The 23,419-nt window shown below is 32.4% G+C and overlaps 2 protein-coding genes across 2 annotated transcripts; both read right to left on the reverse strand.

The window, feature by feature from the left end:
• Positions 1-334: 334 nt before the first annotated feature.
• LOC122581089 (linoleate 13S-lipoxygenase 2-1, chloroplastic-like) lies at positions 335-7,760 on the reverse strand. The gene is made up of 9 exons (XM_043753236.1): positions 7,348-7,760; positions 4,851-5,119; positions 3,980-4,226; positions 3,055-3,375; positions 2,875-2,960; positions 2,597-2,707; positions 1,998-2,305; positions 1,643-1,909; positions 335-1,333 (listed from the first exon to the last, which is right to left on the reverse strand). The coding sequence occupies exons 1-9, from the start codon at positions 7,733-7,735 to the stop codon at positions 574-576; spliced, it is 2,757 nt and encodes a 918-aa protein (XP_043609171.1). The 5' UTR covers positions 7,736-7,760; the 3' UTR covers positions 335-573.
• Positions 7,761-9,776: 2,016 nt separating this feature from the next.
• LOC122581088 (linoleate 13S-lipoxygenase 2-1, chloroplastic-like) lies at positions 9,777-16,615 on the reverse strand. The gene is made up of 9 exons (XM_043753235.1): positions 16,197-16,615; positions 13,684-13,952; positions 13,161-13,407; positions 12,560-12,880; positions 12,380-12,465; positions 12,102-12,212; positions 11,445-11,752; positions 11,090-11,356; positions 9,777-10,781 (listed from the first exon to the last, which is right to left on the reverse strand). Exons 1-9 carry the CDS (start codon positions 16,585-16,587, stop codon positions 10,022-10,024), a joined length of 2,760 nt encoding a protein of 919 aa, XP_043609170.1. The 5' UTR covers positions 16,588-16,615; the 3' UTR covers positions 9,777-10,021.
• Between the last annotated feature and the right edge of the window lie 6,804 nt (positions 16,616-23,419).

Below are 23,419 nucleotides of genomic sequence, written 5' to 3' on the forward strand. Positions count from 1 at the left end.
TCGTCAATAACTTACACTACTTTCCGCCGCTGCCACCAAGGCCACCGCTGCCGCACACCACCACTACCAATCATCGCTACCGCCTCCGTTATTACATCGCCACTGGCACCACCACCACCACCGCTACCGCCACATGCCACCACCGACCAACGTTGCCACCATTAGACTGTTACATTTGTGAGGGTGCCCCTCTAGTTTCATGAGACAATTTGACCCATAGTTTGTACCTTTTTTAGCTAGAATAATAACAAAATCTAATACATTTCAATGTAGGCTATATATGAACAAGTAAAAATTTGTAAGGCTTTGAAATCGAGGCTCTAACGAGCTTATCTTTTGATGATGATAAGTATATATTGTAACAAGAGTTTGTTTACAAAATTGCTACTTTGATTGCAATAAAGAATAACAATACATTGAATAATAATAGTAACACCATGCTAGACTTTTCCTTCTGATCTCATAGGAAGCAATAAGATCAAGATCCCTTTCTCCATTATTGATCACTTATTTGAAACAAACATCTCTTTATTTTGGCCTTACCAGTTACCAGAGACAAATTTAATAAACCATTTAGATGGAAATGCTATTTGGAACCCCCATACCAGTCACACCAGGTTCCGAAAAAGGCTTTAGAAGATTATATGGTATTACCCCAACTCCATTTCTATTCTTCAAGGTCTCATCTGCATTCCTAGCATCTATAATTCCATCCAACTCTTTCAACTTCCCTGAAAAGATTTCATAAGCCGCTTTTATCTGTGGAGTTGCCTCAAATACTGGCTCCATCGTGTTACCAATATATTCTTCGTCTGGAGAATGATTTGATAATACATCTAGAACAGCCATAACTTGTGACGCTTGTATCTGTGAAGGAAATGCAGAAAGGAGTTCGTCTTCAGGCCTGCGTTTAAAAGCTTCCCATTCTTCAGCAGTTGGGTCTTCACATGGCATTTTGACTCGGGCTATGGTGCCCCTGTTAGGGATGTATCCAGCATAGTCATACTGCCCAAAGTTGACAGCTGCGTGATGACCTGATGCTACCCATATGATTGTTGTGAGAATGCCGATAAGATCTTTTGGTGTCTTGAGAACGGGCCACCATGGTTCGTCTTTCTTGTCAGCATGGCCCTTTGTTCTAATCTCCGTCCACCATGCTTGAAGCTCTTCATCGGATTCTACAAGATTCTCTTCTGGGTAGTAGTGGTTGACGTAGTTTGTAACCCAATCTTTAATGATATCCCAAAGAACCAGACCATCATTTGCATATGGATAATCTTCAATAGCTAGCTTTAAACCATGGGGTGAATCTGGATCTTCCACAGCCATTCCCCTTAAAGATAGAGAGTTAAGGGTTTTAAATTTGTTAATCAAATTTAAGACACAATATAGTAAGTTCTTTTACAGGTGGGAAAATGGGTAGGTTTAACAGGTTGGATAACGGGTCAAAATATGTATCTAATAATGGGTTGAAACATATTGACTTGGTCCAAAACATTTTCTCCCTGAAAAATCCTGTTTTTATTAAGTTGTGTTTTGTTTTCCCCGTTCTGTACATAATAAAACATAACGTGAACGGCTCATCTGCAAGTAAATGAACCAAAGTTGAAAGCTTTAAATTTAAACAAAAAGCATTAGTTACCTAGCAATAAGATCAGCTGGCAATGCTTCATGGTCGAACCGCCACTGTAGACCATATGCAACTGAACTCAACTCTATGCTATACTTTCCAGGTGAAAAGCATGACTCGATAATTCCACCACAATTTATAAGGGCTTCACGAGCCAAAGCATTGATCTCCATAGTGTATCGGAAATGAGGGTGTAAGAGGTTGTGTATAGGGTGCATTTTACTAAGCTGGCGATTAGTTGCAATAATATAGGGCTCTGTGCAACAGTGTGTTCTCAACCTGAAAAAAATTGATTATGGAATCCCAATATTAAACAGGCATATCATTTAAAAACTAAATCAGGCTCGAATAACAGATTTTTGCTTACCAATGACTAACGAGCTCATGATAACTGCTATCATGAGCAAGAGCATGAACCTTGGCAAGCTTCCATAACCAAGCACCAGTTGCATCCCAACAAGGAGTGAAAGCTCGCTTCCATTGAGGTTTGCCGTTACCTGGTGGTCTAACCAACTCTATGGCTAATGGCCTCAATGTACCCGTTGGAGTAAGGTACATTAGAGTTCTTGATCCATACAAAGTTGTTTTCAAATTTGTGAGGTCTCTAACTTTGTTAACGTAAGGTAGGAAGATATCATGATAATCTAGAATGAAAAGCTTCTTGTTCTCCAATGCCTGCATTTGATGTAGGACTCTACATTAGATTTATAAGTCATCTTTTCCTACTACCGTCTGACAAATGCAGGTGATTATGATTTCCAGTAGAGGTGGAAACATAGGCGGGTGGATAATTGGGTCACAGGTTGAAACGGGTCATTTTTTGGAAGTTGTGTGCATCAAAAAGACCTTGGCCGACTTTCAACCTGTTTGACCCATTCCACATTTAACTTATTTTTTAAAAAAGTTTGAGATAATCCACAACCCAAATTAAACTATATCTAAGCATACTCAAGACACATCATGTACCTCCTCTAGCGTGCAGAAGCCTCTAATCTGTCTCTCAACGATCTCTTTGGTTATTGCCGATTCAGGTGGACCATACACTTCAGGGTCAAGTTTACTTGTCAGTGGCCATTCCTGCACATAATCAAGTTTGTTGTTTACTCTTCTAGTTTTTTTGTTTTCAATAAGTAACTAGATAATAAACTTTAGTTGTCGAATAAATATTGGCAGGTTAGAACATTGCGTCTTCTTTTTTATTTTTATATAACTGCACTGGGTTGTTTGGACTTTGGATAACATACCGTGACTAAGCTAATACTCAGAGGATTAAGACCAGCAATGGTTTGTCTACAGAACTCTTCATCCCTAATCCAACCAAACTTATCTCCTGCAAAATGGCAAATGTTACTTAAATCTTTAATATTGTCACACATAAAAAGATTATATGCCTGTGTATAAGATAAAGACAGAGTTGTAGTTACGTTCAATCATTTCAGGAGTCTCAAAACGCAAGACATTATTCTGGGCATCTTCTAAAGACTTCAAAAGTCTTGGCAAAATATTTCCAAGAAATCCTTTGTTTTCCAGTGGTGGCAAATTAACTCCTTCGTTGAACAAAGACTCGATGGCTGTAAAGTATGGGAACCCAAGATCTTTGTCGATCACAGTTGTCTCTAACGAAGGTAAGACCGCATGCAGCACTGAATATACGGTCTTGAATGAAAACGTTAGATTCTTAATCTCTGAAAAGGCTTCATCCCTTGGCACGTAAACGTCACCACTTCTTGACTCTGTTAATGGATCTGCATTTGCGAATTGCGATAACAACCATAAGCTTTCATAGTATCATATTACCAAAAGGTTTAGATGGTAAAAACAAACATCGATCACTAGCAGTAGCAACTAACATCCTAGGCGTTTTTGAAGAGCAAGACATTGGATATTGTATATTATTATAACATTGAATAGGGGTGAATTTTGTATTTTAGAAACTTGGGGATGCTATTATGCAAATATGAGATTTTTTTATTTTGAACTTTTAAAATGAATTGATCCATAATGTTAGAGTTGGATAGGCTCCATAGAACAAAAAATATCTAAATAGAAGCACATTTGACTCCTGCAGAGGGGACATAGTTTTATCTTAATTAATGTCATGCCTTCGGGCGATTTAGTTGTGAGTTTCTCCTCCTACTAGGTATTGAGGGTGGGGCTCTCTAGCGCGGACCCGGTTAAGACAACATAAGCCATATTCCCTGTTGCGAGCAAATGATCCACACCTTTAAAAAAAAAAAAAATCTAAAGAGAAAACCACCTGACCCCAAATGTCTTTGATAACTATAAAACTTTGTTAATATTCTTAATCTCTGGAAAGGCTTCATCCCTTGACACATAGTTGATTACTACCTGCTTTAGTTCGAGGTCGGCCAGTTTTGCAACGTCTAGGGTAAGGGAAATCCTTGGTACCAAGGACAGGGCGAGCCAAGTCAGGATCATTGTCAGGATCACCGAGGTCGTTATATACATCATAGTCGTAGATTCTATCCTTCTTTTCTCGGGGTTGGTCGGCGACACCTTCGCCTCGAAAAATGGCTAGTTCCATCTGTCGTAGAGACTGTAGACCACTTGGTGTCTGTGATGGTAAGCATGATACCTGTGCGAAGCATGCATAGCATAATTAAGTACAGTTAACAAACTCAAATATAATAATTTAGGATGCGTTTAATTAGAAAGAGTTTTCTTTACATTTTTGTTTTATAAAAACATGAAAAGTATAAAATGCATTCAAATGATAGTTTTATAAAATAACAAAAAAAAAAACAATGATTATAGTTTTCAATGAAAAACATAAAAACATTTTTTTTATATATTTTCCATTCTTTAACTTCCACATTTTAAAGACTTCAGTTTTTATTAAAAATTATAAATGCATGTTACTTAAAACTTAAAATATAGGAGAAATGTTCATTTAAAACTAAAATTTCTATGAAAACTAAAAAACTAGTTAAAACACACTGTGATTTGAGTTTTACACAATGTGTTTTAATGTGTTTTTCTAAATATATATACATTGTGTTACGTTTCAAATCGCCGTTGTTTTTTATAATGCGTGAAACAAGAAACTGCTGTGATTTGAAACTTAACACATTATGTTTTTAGAAAACACATTGTGTTAAGTTCAGTCTTTTTTACTCATTTTTTTAAGTTTTCATATTAGTTTTAGTTTTCAAATGATTATAATCTTAAAATATAGGGACATAAATTATTAATTTCTAACCTTATCAAGGAAGAAAACACGTTTATCAGGGTTATCGAACTTAGAATGTACCCAAGAATTGCATGTGGCAGTGATTTGCCCTACGGCAAGGCCTTCAATTACCACATTTTTCACAAATATTTCTTTGTGGTGTTCGTTTTCTATGAGAATGGCCCCAACTGTACCAAAATCTTCTGGAATTTCAAACTCTGCTAAATATGTGATGTCATCTGAGTCTTGACCCGTTTGATGTGCATAATCCTTAATTGTTTCCTTCTTTAATCCCGTTTCTTCAAGATATCAAGTTTTAAGAATTGAAAATGAGTAGACAAAAATAAACACACATTTACTAACAAATTTTTACAAACAAAATTTACAGGACACATGTGACATCAATAACCATAGATAAAGTTATATATATTTTATCTTTTTTGATTCACTATTCTTTTTTAATTGGTCCACATGAGTTTGTAAATATTGTTTGTAAACTTTTGTTTATAACTATATCATTTCTCTTTTGTGACCGGTCAAAACCTGTGATTTGAGAGATGTAGGATTTTGTGTTATTTATATTTAACTAACAGTACCCACTCAAGGTTAAATTGGAATAGAATAATATGCCGCTCAAAATAAATTAAAAAGGCATCCGTATAATCTTGAAAAAACAATCCATGTAATTTAGACGGACATAAATCTAGTGTATTCTATAAAACACGTATTTATAAATTGATCTTTTATAAATGTTAATTTTTAGAGAAAAATTCATAAAAAGGTAACCTATCTACACAAATTTCTTATTAAAGGTAGCATATTTTATTTTCGTCTATTTAAAAGGCCTTATTTTCAAAAAAATTCTAATAAAAGGTATTTCGTTAGTTTTTGACAGACAACGCTTGTTAAGTGTCACATCACTGATGCCACGTCATTAGACCTACAAATGCTTGTTTCGTGACTTCTGCAAATGAGTGGTTTCCTACGGTTGTGTCATTAGAAAATATTACTGTGTTGTATTTTTTTTGCTTTAATATAATTTATTTTATTTGAACCAAAACATATGTATATTGTTGGAAATTAACCATTGACATAGTTAAAAAAAAATGAAGATTTATAGGCATAGTAATATTAGTATGTAATTAGAAGGTTGTATTATATAATTAGATTAAAGTTGAATATGTGTAGGTGTAGTGGTTGGTCAATAGACACAACTGTAGGAAACCATAGGAAAGGGTAACGGTTACCACCAAACAACACTACTGAAGTATTACAATGGTTCACGAAGAGACACCAATGAACCAACATGCCTCTTCGCTCGTACCATTTCATTGTCTATAAATATATGGTCATATGTATAGTTTTAGTATGTCAAAGGGTTGTGCAAGACAAGATGAAAGTCTGCACAACAATTCACATGTGTAATAACGATTACATATTCTATATACATAGTTTATTACATATTTTTTGTTGTATATATAACTATATATATAGTTTATTATAGGATGACTATCAAATGAGAACCAAATTAAAATAAGAACAAATGAGAATACTTTAAAACTACATTTTGATGTATTAAAAGTCTATAAAACTGACATAGTGTATAATTAATTATCATTATTTAAGTGTTTAACAACACATTGATCCGTCAAAATCGAAAAAATCACGTTTTTTGTTGGATGCATCGTTTTGATGAATATGCATCCAAGATGGATATGATGCACAAAATAAAAAAAATGTGATTTTTTCGATTTTGACGGATCCATGTGTTGTTAAACACTTAAATAATGATAATTAGTTACGTACGACATGTTGTTAAACACGTTGTATTATATATGTATTATACGGCATGTTGTTAAATACTTAAATAATGATAATTTCTATGTTAATTTTATGGACTTTTAATGCATCAAAATGATGTTTTTAAGCGTTCTTAACGTTCTTATTTTAAAAGTGTTCTCACCGGAGTGTTACCCATTTATTATATATATATATAACTATAATAGTAAATATAATAAATAAAGACCCAAAAGGAAAAAGTACGTCTTTGTACAATTAGACAGTTTTGTTTTTGTTTGATGGTCCTAACTCCTCATTAGCATGCATCCGTTTACCACTTGAACCAACGATTTCTCTACATGTTTGATTGATTTCAGGATAACATGACCACATACATGAGATAAGGTTCTATGAAAATGACTTGCATATTAAAAAACCTACTGTAAAAGAAAACACAACTAGGTCTAGCGGTTTGTGATCGACTTCGTAGTCCCATAATCTACTATTCGATCGACTTTTTAAAAGAATAGACACACATAATATATACTCTATGGATTCCGTTGTGTAATTTATGGTGTTATGCTGCATGCATGGAGGAAATAAGTTTAAGTTAGTTCAAGTTATAAATTTACAAAACTAGCGACAGACCAACTTGGTCCATCGCTAGTTTTGTACGTGTAATATGTACATAGTACTGCCACGGATTTTGTCTTTTAAATCTGTCAGTAGTACCGGCATGAACACTTACTAGGGTCGGTCTCAGCAGCAACGAGCTCCAAAAGGAGTGATTTCCCAAGCAAATCTCCAATATCGTCAAGAGCTCTTGTAAAACTAAGGTTCGATAAAATCCCGCCTACAGTCATTTGGACCGTAATCACCGCTTTAACACTTATGGTTTTGGCACCAATAGATTGATCACTTGCCACAGCCTTAATTTGGTCTGGCGCCTTGTTGCTAGAGTGGCGGCGACTTGCACGAAAATCGTGACGCTTAACAGGAAATGCAAGAGTGTTGTGAGGTATAAAGGAAGTTGGATTTGCACCACCATCTCCGGCGACAAAAGCCTTCTTCCACTGTGTGAGTAATGGTGGACAAGGAGTTTGGTGGTGGTGGTGATTTACTTGAGGTTTCAACATGTTTTGTGTGGTGGTGATTTACATAAAGTACATGCACATATACTTTTCTCTATATATAGATCGAAGAGACATGACAGGACAAAATTATTATTGAAAAAAACAAGAAATTACAAAAATGTATTAATGAAAATAATAGATATATAAAAAATCATGGCCAATATATGTATTGATTCCCATAACCAAAATGGTAAATATATGGTCCATAATTCTATCAGCTTAAATACGTCGCCTATCGATATGGAAAATTGATGTAGTTTAGTTACCACATATATTACAATAGAATTAGATTTTTAGAAATAAAAAATTAACAATATTCATTTTTCATGATTCATGGAAGCGTCATACATGATTACTACTCTAAGTGATTGGGCAAGGATGTAGTATCAAATCCTTAGTAAATTGGTAAGTTTTGGCAAGTTTTAAGCCAATGAGAAATGAACAAGTAGCTTAGCCAAAAACAAGCCAAAAGTAGCCAAATCTTACCCAAATTAGTAGTGTAGTAGTAAACTTGCCAATTTTTTGGCCAAAAAATACTTACCAAATAAAAAAACAAATACACGCTCCCACATGCCCTTTGTCGGCCAAAAATGGTCACATGTCCTTGCCCAACGTTCACTTTCATTGGCCAAAATTAGCCGATGTATCTTGCCAATACTTGCTGATTAAACTTACCGATACAAGCCAATGCATATGTTATCGGATAACCAATAAGCCGATGTCTGCCGACGGTTTTTGCCGATAAAACAAGCCGATTACACCTTTGTCCTTAATAAGCAAAATTTTGATCCAACTAGTTAACATATTTGTTTTTGAAGACTTAGTTGTCAATGGTTTGGTCTTTACTCATTGTAAAGTCAAAAGTCTTTTTATATTTAAGGTAGACCTGTAAATAGCTTATGTACCTTAGTCAAAATACATTTCAATATCCTTATATACTAGCAAAGATTTTATTATATATGATCAAGACGGTATTAGAGGTTAACTTTATCTTTCAACTGCTAATCTTATGATTATGCTTTTATAATAAAGTGAAAGGTTGTTTACAAAATACTAGCTTACATGTGCTCATAACATCGTTCATGCACACGTGATCATTAACTAATCTAATAAAATTTTTATATGTAAAATACTTGCATACATATGCTCATGAACCGATAACAAAGAAATTTGATCACTAAACACATATGTGCATTACTTATTTTATTTTGCATACATATGGCATCAACTAATCTATTGCATACACATATATGTAAAAAATCGAAAAAATGCATATATGCACATACACACAAATATAATATTTTGTAAATATAATATTTGCTCTTCTTGTTACATTCCTCTCCGATCCATCCATCGTCCTTGTTAAACCGATTATTTTGATGTCGACCTTCTTGTCATGAATGCGGTTTTAGTGAGTCACAAATCCAAGGAGCCATTTCTAGTGAATAATCCGCAGAAAAAAAGCAACCACTACTATACAGCAACTATAAGCAACTAAAGCCTTTTAAAAGCATATAGTGCTTGATTACTATAAACATATAAACAACCATAATCCCCCCAAAAAAAGTTTGATTACTGTGGTTAAAAATAATAATATAAATAACCATAGTCCAAAAAGGAAGTTTGACTAGTGAGAGGTTTTTCACCAACTTAGGTGTACGATGGGAATGAAAAACAAAAGAAGTAGAGTTTGAGTAGTTATAAATTGGGAGTCTTTATTTATTATGTTGGACTAGGAATCGATAATTTTGCAAGGAAATAGGAAACCGTTTGTATGAAATTAGGAAACTATACTAAATAAATTAGGAAATAGTTCGGGCTTCACGGGTTTATGGGTTTTAGCCGGGCCAACCCGGCCCGACCTGAGAACCGAATTAGAGACATTTGATGGACTGTGGCCCAGCCCAGAATACTTACGGGTTGTTACGGACTCGGGTTTTTCCGGGCTGGTTTTTCGGGTTTTACGGGCTGGCCCGTAATTTGATCACCACTAGTAGGATATATATGAACTAGTAAAAATTTGTAGACTTTGAAATCCAGGCCCTAGCGAATAGCGAGCTAACCTTTTTTTGATGGTAAGTATATAATGTAACAAGAGTTTCCTTACAAAATTGCTACTTTGATAGCAATAAAGAATAACAATACATTGAATAATAATAGTAACAACATGCTAGACTTTTCCTTCCGATGGCATAGGAAGCAATAAGATCAAGATCCTTGCTTATTCACTATTGATCACTTACTTAGAAACAAGACATCTCTTTATTTTGGCCAAATTTAATAAACCGTTTAGATGGAAATGCTATTTGGAACCCCCATACTAGTCACACCAGGTTCCGAAAAAGGCTTTAGAAGATTATATGGTATTACCCCAACTCCATTTCTATTCTTCAAGGTCTCATCTGCATTCCTAGCATCTATAATTCCATCCAACTCTTTCAACTTCCCTGAAAAGATTTGATAAGCGGCTTTTATCTGTGGAGTTGCCTCGAATACTGGCTCCATCGTATCACCTATATATTCTTCGTCTGGAGAATGATTCGATAAAACATCTAGAACGGCCATGACTTGTGACGCTTGTATCTGTGAAGGAAATGCAGAAAGGAGTTCGTCTTCAGGCCTACGTTTAAAAGCTTCCCATTCTTCAGCAGTTGGGTCTTCACATGGCATTTTGACTCGGGCTATGGTGCCCCTGTTAGGGATGTATCCAGCATAGTCATACTGCCCAAAGTTGACAGCTGCGTGATGACCTGATGCTACCCATATGATTGTTGTGAGAATGCCGATAAGATCTTTTGGTGTCTTGAGAACGGGCCACCATGGTTCGTCTTTCTTGTCAGCATGGCCCTTTGTTCTAATCTCCGTCCACCATGCTTGAAGCTCTTCATCGGATTCTACAAGATTCTCTTCTGGGTAGTAGTGGTTGACGTAGTTTGTAACCCAATCTTTAATGATATCCCAAAGAACCAGACCATCATTTGCATATGGATAATCTTCAATAGCTAGCTTTAAACCATGGGGTGAATCTGGATCTTCCACAGCCATTCCCCTTAAAGATAGAGAGTTAAGGGTTTTAAATTTGTTAATCAAATTTAAGACACAATATAGTAAGTTCTTTTACAGGTGGGAAAATGGGTAGGTTTAACAGGTTGGATAACGGGTCAAAATATGTATCTAATAATGGGTTGAAACATATTGACTTGGTCCAAAACATTTTCTCCCTGAAAAATCCTGTTTTATTAAGTTGTGTTTTGTTTTCCCCGTTCTGTACATAATAAAACATAACGTGAACGGCTCATCTGCAAGTAAATGAACCAAAGTTGAAAGCTTTAAATTTAAACAAAAAGCATTAGTTACCTAGCAATAAGATCAGCTGGCAATGCTTCATGGTCGAACCGCCACTGTAGACCATATGCAACTGAACTCAACTCTATGCTATACTTTCCAGGTGAAAAGCATGACTCGATAATTCCACCACAATTTATAAGGGCTTCACGAGCCAAAGCATTGATCTCCATAGTGTATCGGAAATGAGGGTGTAAGAGGTTGTGTATAGGGTGCATTTTACTAAGCTGACGATTGGTTGCAATAATATAGGGCTCAGTGCAACAGTGTGTTCTCAACCTGAAAAAAATTGATTATGAAATCCCAATATAAAACAGGCATATCATTTAAAAACTGAATCAGGCTCGAATAACAGATTTTTGCTTACCAATGACTAACAAGCTGATGATAACCGCTATCATGAGCAAGAGCATGAACCTTGGCAAGCTTCCATAACCAAGCACCAGTTGCATCCCAACAAGGAGTGAAGGCTCGTTTCCATTGAGGTTTGCCGTTACCTGGTGGTCTAACCAACTCTATGGCTATTGGCCTCAGTGTACCCGTTGGAGTAAGGTACATTAGAGTTCTTGATCCATACAAAGTTGTTTTCAAATTTGTGAGGTCTCTAACTTTGTTAACATAGGGTAGGAAGATATCATGATAATCTAGCATGAAAAGCTTCTTGTTCTCTAATGCCTGCATAATGTAGAACTCTGTGTTTAATTTTTAAGCCATCTTTTCCTACTACCATCTGACATATGCAGGTAAGTATGATTTCCTATAGAGGTAGTAACATAGGAGGGTGGATAATTGGGTCATAGGTTGAAACGGGTCATTTTTAGGAGTAGTCATGAATAAAGATAATGTGTATTTATGTTAATGATCTGAATCACCGATTTAGGAAGTTGTGTGCATTAAAAAGACCTTGGCAGACTTTCAACCTGTTCGACCCATTTCCCTTTTAGCTGTATCTTTTTAACCAGTTTGAGATAATCCACAACCCAACTCAAACTATTTATAAGCATAACCAAGATACATCATATACCTCCTCAAGCGTGCAGAAGCCTCTAATCTGTCTCTCAATGATCTCTTTGGTTATTGCCGATTCAGGTGGACCATACACTTCAGGGTCAAGTTTACTTGTCAGTGGCCATTCCTGCACATAATCAAGTTTATCGTTTACTCTTCTAATTTTTGTTTTCTTGGTAATTACTCGTAGATAATAAACTTTAGTTGTCAGATCAATATTGGCAGGTTAGGACATTGCTTTTATTCTTCTATATAACCGCTGCACATCTGCACCGGGTTGTTTGGATAACATACCGTGACTAAGCTAATACTCAAAGGATTAAGACCAGCAATGGTTTGTCGACAAAACTCTTCATCCCTAACCCAACCAAACTTATCCCCTGCAAATCGAAAAATGTTACTCAAATCTTTAGTATTGACACACAAAAAAAGGTTAAATGCCAGTATATGAGAGAAAGACAGAGTTGTAGTTACTTTCAATCATTTCAGGAGTCTCAAATCGCAAGACGTTATTCTGGGCATCTTCAAAAGACTTCAAAAGTCTTGGCAAAATATTTCCAAGAAATCCTTTGTTTTCCAGTGGTGGCAAATTAACTCCTTCGTTGAACAGAGACTCGATAGCTGTAAAGTATGGGAATCCAAGATCTTTGTCGATCATAGTTGTCTCTAACGAAGGTAAGACCGCATGCAGCACTGAATAAACGGTCTTGAATGAAAACGTTAGGTTCTTAATCTCTGAAAAGGCTTCATCCCTTGGCACGTAAACGTCACCACTTCTGGACTCTGACAGTGGATCTGCATTTACCATTGTTTCCATAAGTTTCCATACTTCATATTAGCAAAAGGTTTTAAACTTTTAATGGTAAATATATTTTACTTTTAAACTCTTAAAATAAAAAAATCAAAATTTCTAAACAAAAATATCTTTTTTCATTTTTGTTATTTTAACTAAACGAACAAACATTGAATGAATAATCTACTAAAATGGTTCATGATCAGTTATATGCACGTCTTTGTAGCGTATTAATTAATCAAATGATTTATATGTACTTTAAAGATAACCATTGCTAATTACCTGCTTTAGTTCGAGGTCGGCCAGTTTTGCAACGCCGAGGGTAAGGGAAATCTTTGGTACCAAGGACAGGGCGAGCCAAGTCAGGATCCTTGTCAGGATCACCGAGATCGTTATATGTATCATAGTCGTAGATTCTATCATTCTTTTCCCGGGGCTTGTCTGCGACACCATCGCCTCGAAGAATGGCTAGTTCCATCTCTCGTAGAGACTGTAGACCACTTGGTGTTTGTGACGGTAGGCACGATACCTGTGGGAAGCATGCATAACATAATTATTTTCTTTACATTTTTGTTTTTCAAGAAAACGAAAAAAGTTATAAAACGCGATCAAATGATAGTTTTTCAAAAACAATATATTTCGGTTTTTAATAGAAAACTTAATTGTAAAGATTGTTATTTTTTTCCACATTTTTTATTTCTTATTTTTAAAATTTTAAAAACTTCAGTTTTTATTTAGACTAATAAAGCATGTAATTACTAAAAACTTAAAATATAGTGACGTAAATATTCAAATAATTTCTAACCTTATCAAGGAAGAAAACACGTTTATCTGGGTTATCGAACTTGGAATGTACCCAAGAATTGCATGTGGCACTGATTGGGCCTACGGCAAGGCCTTCAATTACTACATTTTCCACGAATACTTCTTTGTGGTGTTCATTTTCTATGAAAATGGCCCCAATTGAGCCAAAATCTTCTGGAATCTCAAACTCTGCTAAATATGTCATGTCATCTACGTCCTGACCCGTTCGATGTGCATAATCTTTTATTGTTTCCTTCTTTAATCCCGTTTCTTCAAGATCAAGATTCAAGAGTATTTAAAAGCTAAAACGTATTTAATAATATTTATCATAAAAATTTAAAAACTATAAATTAGTGCTTGAAAACAAAATATATATATATATATAATATATAGGGGTGAGATATTTTTAGACCACCTCTTATTTTAGGACCAATTAAGACCATTGATTTTTGTACACCATCATCATCTACTACGATATACAAGACTTTTTTGTAAAAACACTAAGACTTTTCGGCGACGGGCCCACAGAAAAATAATGTGTAAGTTAAGTTACACATGTGTAAGTTACTTAGACATGTGTAACTTACACATGATTTTTCTGTGGGCCCGTCGCTAGAAAGTCTTAGTGTTTTTACAAAAAAGTCTTGTATATCATAGTAGATCATGATGGTGGTGTGTAACTTACGAAAATCAATGGTCCTTTTTTGGACTTTTTTTAGTTGGTCTCAAATTATCTTTCCCCTATAATATATATATATATATATATATATATATGAGAGAAATCAAATGAGAAGGTGTGTTAAGGAGAGAAGGTTCTATGAACCAATCAAAACGTGACATGTGACTTTAAAAAAAATACAGTGACATTTTTGTAAAAAAACGGTGACATATATTTTACCCTCTATTTCTTATTCAAGATAATGTATCAACTTGTTGGAGAAATAAATAAATTCTTAAACTCAACTTTTTAAAACTAAGTATTATGATTGAAAAACAATATTTGACATTTATGATCGAATTAAACGATAGAGTTCTCAATACATATAAATAAAAGTTGATATTAATCAAATGAATTATCAGTCAATAGAATCAAAACATAAAGAATTACTAATTTATAAATAATAAAGTTATGTAAAATCATTGTTGATTTTTGCTAATTATATTAAATATTGAATCTAAAATAAGATTTGAGTTTTGAATACAAATAAATAAAGGGATTTGCTAACTAGTGCCCCTAATGCACAAGTTAAGTAGCATTTAATGAAATCTAACCTTTCTAAAATATGAAAATATGTATTAATTATTCATTTAAAAATAGAAATTTTTAAGTTAAATTAATACATATTAAATATAATTTTTGATTAATAAGGAAATAACAAGTTCATTAAATGTTTCTTAATTAATGCATTAAAGGCACTAGTTAGCTAGTTGATATTAATTAAATGAATTATTGGTTGATAGAATTAAACCAAAAAACTTACTCCATTAATCTAAATATAATAATGTTATGTAAGATCATCGTTGATTTTTGCTAATTAATTTACATATTGAGTCTAAAATAAAATTTATTTTGTAAAAATAAGATTATTAAAGATAGATGTATAGGACAAACAAATATAGAACATCTTGTTTTGGATCAGTGGTAAACACTCTGGTATTTAAAGACAGAGATTATGAGTTTGATCATCATCTCATGCTAAAACTGGAGGTCTTGTTTTAATATCTAAGGAGTATCTAGAAGTAACCTTTCTACCTTGGTAGATGTAAGGTCTGTCTAGATCTTAACCTTCTCCATACACTTTCGAGATATCGGAGCTCAAAATTCGCACAAGACGGCAGTAAGCAGTTTTTTTTAGATGCATAGGACATATGTCGTGTAAATAAAGCGTTACACGTCGATTAGAGTGAGCATCCACATTTTAATTTATTGGTAAATTTAATATGAATATTTAAATAAAAAGAGAAATGTTTAAGAAAAAGTACGTCTTAAAGAAACTGTACTGTACCTTTTAGACTAGCAAGCTTTTGACAGTTTTGTTTTTGTTTGATGGTCCTGATTATAGCATCCGTTTAGCTAGGATTACCCCCAACCAATGATTTTCTTACATGTTTGATTCATTTTCAGATAACATGACAGGTCACACATACATGAGATAAGGTTCTGATCATAATAATTAACATACTAATAACTTAGAAAAAATTTATTAATTGTACTACTGTAAAAGAACACACAATTAGGTCTAGTCGCTTGTGACTTGGTAGTCCATTTACTGGTCGATTTGGTATTTTTATATAAGAGAAAACGTACACACACATGTATATATATGAATTCTGGTGTTTATATGGTGTTATGCTGCATGCGGAAAATAAGTTATGTTAGTTCAAGTTATAGAAATACAAAACTAGCGACAAACCAACAGACTTTGGGTCTGTCGCTAGTTTTGTGTATACGGTAGTACTACCGCGGATTTATCTTTTTAATCCGTGGGTAGTAGTACTGGCATGAACACTTACTAGGGTCAGTCTCGGCAGCAACAAGCTCCAAAAGGAGCGATTTCCCAAGCAAATCGCCAATATCGTCTAGCGCTCTTGTAAAACTAAGGTTCGAAAGAACCCCGCCTACGGTCATTTGGACCGTAATTACCGCTTTAACACTTATGGTTTTGGCACCAATGGATTGATCACTTGCCACGGCCTTAATTTGGCCTGGCGCCTTGTTGCCAGAGTGGCGGCGCCTTGCACGAAAATCGTGACGCTTAACGGGAAATGCAAGAGTGTTGTGAGATATAAAGGAAGTTGGATTTGCACCGCCATCTCCGGCGACAAAAGCCTTCTTCCACCGTGTGAGTAATGGTGGACAAGGAGTTTGGTGGGATTGGTGGTGATTGACTTGAGGATTCAACATTTTTTGTGTGGTGGTGATTTACATAAAGTACATGCACATATACTTTTCTACATATATAGATCGAATAGACATGACAGGACATTATTGAAAAAACAAGAAAATTACAAAAATGTATTACTGAAAATTAGTAGATATATAAAAATATCATGTATAGTCTATTTAATTTGATATTTGTATATTGTATAAAAATATCATGACCAATATATGTATTGATTCCCATAACCAAAATGGTAAATAGTCCATATTTCTATTAGCTTAAATACGTCGCCTATTGTTGAAAAATATTTAATCTTATTCTCAAAATATGACATTCAAGGTAGTAGCTTATTGTATGACTAGCGAATTTACCCGGGTTCAACCCGGATGTTTTCATTAATAATATAAAACTAAAAAATATGCATGTAATTTTTTTATTAATATATTCTAACTCGATTTGGAAATAGTGAATTGAATAACACAATAATTTGTAAATTAAAGTACTCGTTGCATTAACAAAACTTAAAAGGATATTATACAATATAAAATAAATTTCTTTGTTTGTAAGAAAAGATTAAGAACTTTAAATAAGCATTTAGTTAACTATTTTTAATTAAAAATGTTATAAATTATTTATGACATCATAATTAAAATAAAGAATTTTTAAGTAAAATTGTAGACTTGTCACATCATATTTTTTCTAAAAATACTTTTTAAAGACAATTGTCTTTTATTTATTATAGAGATTAGCTTATTTTAGGTATATAAGTTGTTTATGAAGTGCTTAAAGGTTTCTGGACTGCAAGTGATGTTTTCTAGACTAAAGATGTACAAAGAAGAAAAGAGAGAAAGTATAGGGGCTGTTTTTTACTTTTCTGAAAGATAGTTTGTATAAAAGAGGTGTTATAACCCGTTTAGGGTTAATAACACAATTCATATATTTTCTGTATTATTCGAGATCTTTCTGATTATTGTTCTTTGATCGATCGATTTAGTTTTTTAGGATTACAATTGAGACTGTAATAGAACATTCAACAATTTAGTTAAGTGATCCACAACTGATTAGCAGTGGTTGATATTGAGTGTGTTTGTTGATAATCAATTTAGATTGGTTATATTTTCTGGTGATTGTTTGAATTAATTGAATTTAATTCATCATTGAGAATTTGTTCACCTATCGATATGGAAAATTGATGTAGTTTGGTTACCACATATATTACAATAGGATTAGAATTTTTAGAATTAAAAAATTAACAATATTCATTTTTCATGATTCATGGAAGCATCATACATAATTGCTACTCTGCTTAAGTGCTTATAATAAGCAAAATTTTGATCCAACTTGTTAACACATTTTTTTTTGAAGACTTAGTTGTCATGGTTTGATCTTTACTCATGTTAAAGTCAAAGGTCTTTTTATATTTAAGGTAAAACTGTAAACTGCTTATGTACCTTAGTCAAAAATGAGGTTGTCTACATTTCAATATCATTATACACTAGTGAAGATGTTATTATGATCAAGAGAGGTTGTCTACATTTCAATATCATTATACACTAGCAAAGATGTTATTATGATCAAGACAGTATTAGAAGTTAGCTTTATCTTTCATCTGCTAATCTTATGCTTATGCTTTTATAATAAAATTTTGTTTTCGTTTAAGACGATATATATTAGAATTAAGGTAGCACTTAATTTTAATCGAATGAAATTATCAGATATATCAATGGAAGGTCCTGGTTAGTGGTTAATATATATATATATACTAGCACGTTACCCGCGTAATGCGGCAGTGGTTATGGCGGTGACGGTGTGGTGGTGGAGGCGACTGTTGGTGGTAGAGGCGACGTCGATAATTGATGATGTAAAAGATTTTGGAAATATCTTAAATTTAAAAAATAAAAGACTCATAATGCAATTAAACCATTAAGGGCATTTTAAACAATTCCCGTTGTGTAACTTTCAACAATGAGAGTATTTTCTTTATAATATAGTATAAATATATAAAAGAATCCTTATTTCATACTAGTATAACATTTTCACCATTATGATAAAGCGGACAATTCATCAAATTAAATGACTTCCATATATGATAAAGTGGAGGCGAAATCGCGCAAGGCAAGGAAGGCGAGAGGTCGTGGTGATGGTTAGTGGTGTATGATTTTGATATATAAAGTTAATATAAAATGGATATGTAAAAGGCAGTGATAATATAGGTATTTCAATTTAGAAAAAAAAAAATTTCTAAAAAAGGAGAGAAAGAAGAGTGGATTTTTGATGAAGTATAAGATATATATATATATATATATATTTATAAGGGACAATCAAATAAGAACAGTTTTAAAATACAAACGGTGAGAACATTTTAAATTCATCATTTTGATGTATTAAAAGTCCATAAAACTGATATAGTGCATAATTAATTATCATTATTTAAGTGTTTAACAACACATTGATTCATCAAAATCGAAAAAATCACGTTTTTTGTTGGATGCATCATTTTGATGAATATGCATTCAAGATGGATGCACAAAACAAAAAACATGATTATTTCAATTTTGACGGATGAATGTGTTGTTAATCACTTAAATAATGATAATTAGTTATGCACTATGTTAGTTTTATGGATTTTTAATGCATCAAAATGATGTTTTTAAAGTGTTTTCACCGTTCTTATTTTAAGAGTGTTCTCACCGGAGTGTTACCCTATATTTATATATATATATATATATATATATTTGTTTAGATGACATTTATATAGGTGATGATCTCTAAGCTACTATTTTTTAACCGTAGACCACCAAACATGTTTTATATGACTGTATTGTACAACACTTTAATGCATGTTTGATGGTGCATGATTAAAAGTTTGTGATATACACCATCCCATATATATGTATTGAAAAATGTTAAATGCAACTCTAAATTAAGTTGTACCCATACTTAAAGTGTATGAAAAACTGTATCTTAGACATGAAAAATCTACTCTAAATTTTGTAATAAGTGTACAAAACCCATATACATCTCAAGTTAGCTGAGTAAATGCCTTAGTTGATTATATTCAATGAACTTAAACTACTACGGAGTATATGGCAATACAATATATTGTGTGATCTTGACGTAAGTATGACAATAATTGTTTTGTTTCCGTCTCAATTAGTTCCATGTGTTGCTTTGCTTAATGGCATAACGTACCAAACCCCGGTGCATCTATGATCTAAAATCAAATCGAAACTGACAATTCTTTTTGAAAGTGACTACATTTACATTTTCTTGAGTAAAGTTTGATATAACTGGTGTTAATTGATTATCTGGTTTAGGAAAAAGGATTTATACATTGTCGGAGTATTATTTACTTGATTAACAACGGTGTTATCATATTTTGAAAGCGCTACCATATTGCTCGGAACCAAGTACAATACATTTCGATGACAATCCTTCTATTTATAATATAATTAAAAGAGCAGGTTGGGTACCCTTAATCCACACATTTGAGCCTAATCCTCCTTACTTTTTAATCAACTATTTTTTTAGTATTTATTTAATAAATTATTAATAAAAAAATCTTTTTATCCTTAAAAGTCTTCCAAAAATTATTATCTATATATATACAACTTAGAAAAAACTCTCAAATATTATCAACAAAAAAAAACCTACGATCGACTACCCAAAGGGTTTTTTAATTATATACCTTGTTCATATTTAATCATTATTATTATTATTTAACATTGAATTTTTATGTTATTGTTATTATTATCTCTTTTAATTTAGTTTGTTGTCCATCATAAATTCATTATGGCTTCTTCAACAACAGGATATAAGATCATATTAGTTCATATCGAAGATCTTAAGTCAACACATGTTAACCATCATTTACGACCCCGTGTTGTGCATGTATGGAGTGTCTCGGAGTGGAACAACCCGAAGAAAATCAAAATGTTCGATATGATCCTTGTTGATAAATTGGTATGCATTTTTTTTTCAAATTATATACTATACACTTTTTGTTTCTCTTTTTGTTGAGCTTAACTCTAAATCGTTTAGTCTAAAATTGTTGGTTGTGTTTGTAGTAAGTTTGGATATAACAAACTACAAATAAAATAGAAAGGGGTAAACTTGAATCAACATTTATATGGAGTTATTTTTCATATGTTTCTTCTTTAGCTTTCGTATTGATTAACTTGTGATATTGGTCATATTGATGGTTGCTCGAATCATACTGTTACTGTGTGAATTTTTAAATTGTCTAAGTTGTGCATCTCTTTTTTTTTTTTAATCAAGAAACTGTTTTCTATGGATGTTTATTGTGTGTCAGAAGTATGTGATAACTAAATTGTAGTATGTTTTTATGTCAGAACCAATCATTATTCATTATTTGACATATCTTGAGTTTCCATGAAGAGTTAGAGGAGTTGGCTGGTCATGAAGCTCTTTGATTACAAAGTAACACAATTTTGGAACCTTGATAAAGGAAAACATGAGTATACCGTGTCCAAACTAACCAAGGATAAACAAGTCCATGATGCCTTTATAAGGATATTGGCACGAAAGTGGTAATATCTCTAATACAAATGTTAATCTTTTTGAGAGCGTTTTACTTACTTTTATATAATATGTTGTGAAAAGTTTAAAATTTTAAATTTTTAATTGAAGGAAAACGTTAGTGAAGATGATCCAATGACCCCATTGCTTCAATCCGATGATTCTGATAATCCTTCTATTGTTTTTACGGTAAACATATTCTTGGTTATATTTTATTTTTAGGTATTTCAATTTTATTAAGTATTTATTTAACATACTTAGAATTCCATTTTTTTAGCTTTAATTAATATATTTTGAGACTACCCATCTATTGGACGGGCTTGAGCACTAATTTAAAATACAGTAGAATCTCAATAAATTAATAATATTGAGACTAGAATATTTTATTAATTTAACAAGCTAGGTATTGTTATATCAATAAATTTAACAAGATATTGTTATATCAACAAAATAAAGTAGGGACTGAAATATTGTTATATCAATAAAATACAGTAGAAATTTTTAATGTTAAGTAGGAACTGAAATATTTTATTAATTTAACAAGATATTGTTATATCAATAAATTAACAATTTATTAATTTAAAGAGGTTTTACAATATGTAGTTTTGAAGAAGACATTTGTGAGCTTGAAAATATGATTACGCATTTGCGTTATCGATAGAAAATGGATGTGAATCTATTGTTATAAAATAATGAATGTTACGACATTTAAAACAATAAAGAAATTGTGGCGGAATACCAGGGCCGTCTCATGGTTTTCTAAGGACCTGTTCTGTATTAAAATAGGCCTCATATTTTAATAAAATCTAAAACGTAGATGATGATTGTTCATACTCCCTTTGTTTATTTAGAGTGATAGGTTAATCATTTTATAATAATGATAAACTAAAAATAAAGTAAAGATAATAATAAAATAAACAAAAATAATAATAATAATAAACACTATTGACAATTAGAAACTAAAGGAAAAGACTATGTTAATTTAAAAAACCACACTAGTTATGTTAGTTTCGAGCATGTATGCTTAAGAATTGAAAGAAAAAAAATTACTAATATGTTGAATATAACATTTTGTAATATATTTTTCTGTTTATTCATATATATGGTTGAATCAGCAAAACTTTGGGCCTTTATAAAATCTTGGGTCTGCTCGTTTGCGCGGGTTGCATATGCCCAAATCCGGCCATACGGAATACCATTCCATATCGAGCTGATAATGAAGTTGATGAGGATGATTCATAGGTTTGTTAATAGTCACTCGAAAAGAAGCATTCTAAAATTGCAACAACTATTCACAACTTTTTATTGTAATATGAAAAGACATTGGCCCACTCTTAAGTACGATGAGTATATTCTAATTAAAAAAAACTAAATGTAAATTTGAAGTAGTTCAATATAAAATACAAGTTATTATACATTCAATTTTGTTAGATTGGTTTAAAATTATTTGTAACTTTTTAAAATTATTAGTTATAGTTTTATTTGGACCAATATATATACATTGAGATTTTTAAGAAAAACTTTAATATATCAAATATCAGTTTATAAACAAAGAGAAGTGTTTTGTTCAAAGAATTTAGTTAGAGATGAAATTTTTTCAAATTTCCTCTATTAATGATTTAATGTTATATTGCGTTATGATAACAAATTTCGAATTTCTTACCACTAAAATCTCTAAAAACTTTAAACCAGAATTCTAGAAAGGCAGAAACGCAAGGAATATATATATATATATATATATATATATATGTATATGTGTGTGTGTGTTTTAGGTAAAATAAAACAAGTATTAAAGTAAAACAAATAAAACAAAAGATTTCAGTTCACTAAAAATTACCGTGCACCATGAAAATCATCGTGCATCAATTGCTTCGTGGATCTTCGTACATCAATTTAACTATGATCTAAGGGTCAAGATCTTGTCATATTTGTTTTACTTTAATACTTGTTTTACAATATTCAAACCTTATATATATAGAAATAACTTAAAACAAAAAGGACAACCTTAATACACAAATTAAGTGTTATTTATCAAACTAAAAGGGGGGATAACTCTGATTAATGAGATAGATCGAGTTGTTATTTTTTTTATTAAAAAAATCTTCATTAAAAATCTTCATTTTTTATTGCAATAAAAATTGAAACGAAACCTTAATACACAAATTAAGTCAGTGTTATCGATCGTATTGCGTTTTTAAACGACGAATATAGTTGTAGGTAGACTTATTTTATTTTTTTTTCTCAATAAAAAAGAATTGAAGTTTCCTAAATCGTAAACCAAGATGAGACCAAGAGTTAATGCATGATAAGAAATCT

The sequence above is a fragment of the Erigeron canadensis genome, chromosome 9 (genome assembly GCF_010389155.1).
Source record: "Erigeron canadensis isolate Cc75 chromosome 9, C_canadensis_v1, whole genome shotgun sequence".
In the NCBI taxonomy this organism is placed as follows: domain Eukaryota; kingdom Viridiplantae; phylum Streptophyta; class Magnoliopsida; order Asterales; family Asteraceae; genus Erigeron; species Erigeron canadensis.

Bases quoted from the DNA above. Each gene is read 5' to 3' on its own strand.
- LOC122581089 (XM_043753236.1), bottom strand. From the start codon at position 7,735: ATGTTGAAACCTCAAGTAAATCACCACCACCACCAAACTCCTTGTCCA. The intron at 5,120-7,347 runs GTAAGTGTTCAT...GATATCTTGAAG, and splicing joins TGCTGCTGAGACCGACCCTA to AAACGGGATTAAAGAAGGAA. The intron at 3,376-3,979 runs GTAGTAATCAAC...TCGCAAATGCAG, and splicing joins CCGACCTCGAACTAAAGCAG to ATCCATTAACAGAGTCAAGA.
- LOC122581088 (XM_043753235.1), bottom strand. From the start codon at position 16,587: ATGTTGAATCCTCAAGTCAATCACCACCAATCCCACCAAACTCCTTGT. The intron at 12,881-13,160 runs GTAATTAGCAAT...TGGTAAATGCAG, and splicing joins CCGACCTCGAACTAAAGCAG to ATCCACTGTCAGAGTCCAGA. The intron at 10,782-11,089 runs GTAACTAATGCT...TCTATCTTTAAG, and splicing joins CCAGCTGATCTTATTGCTAG to GGGAATGGCTGTGGAAGATC.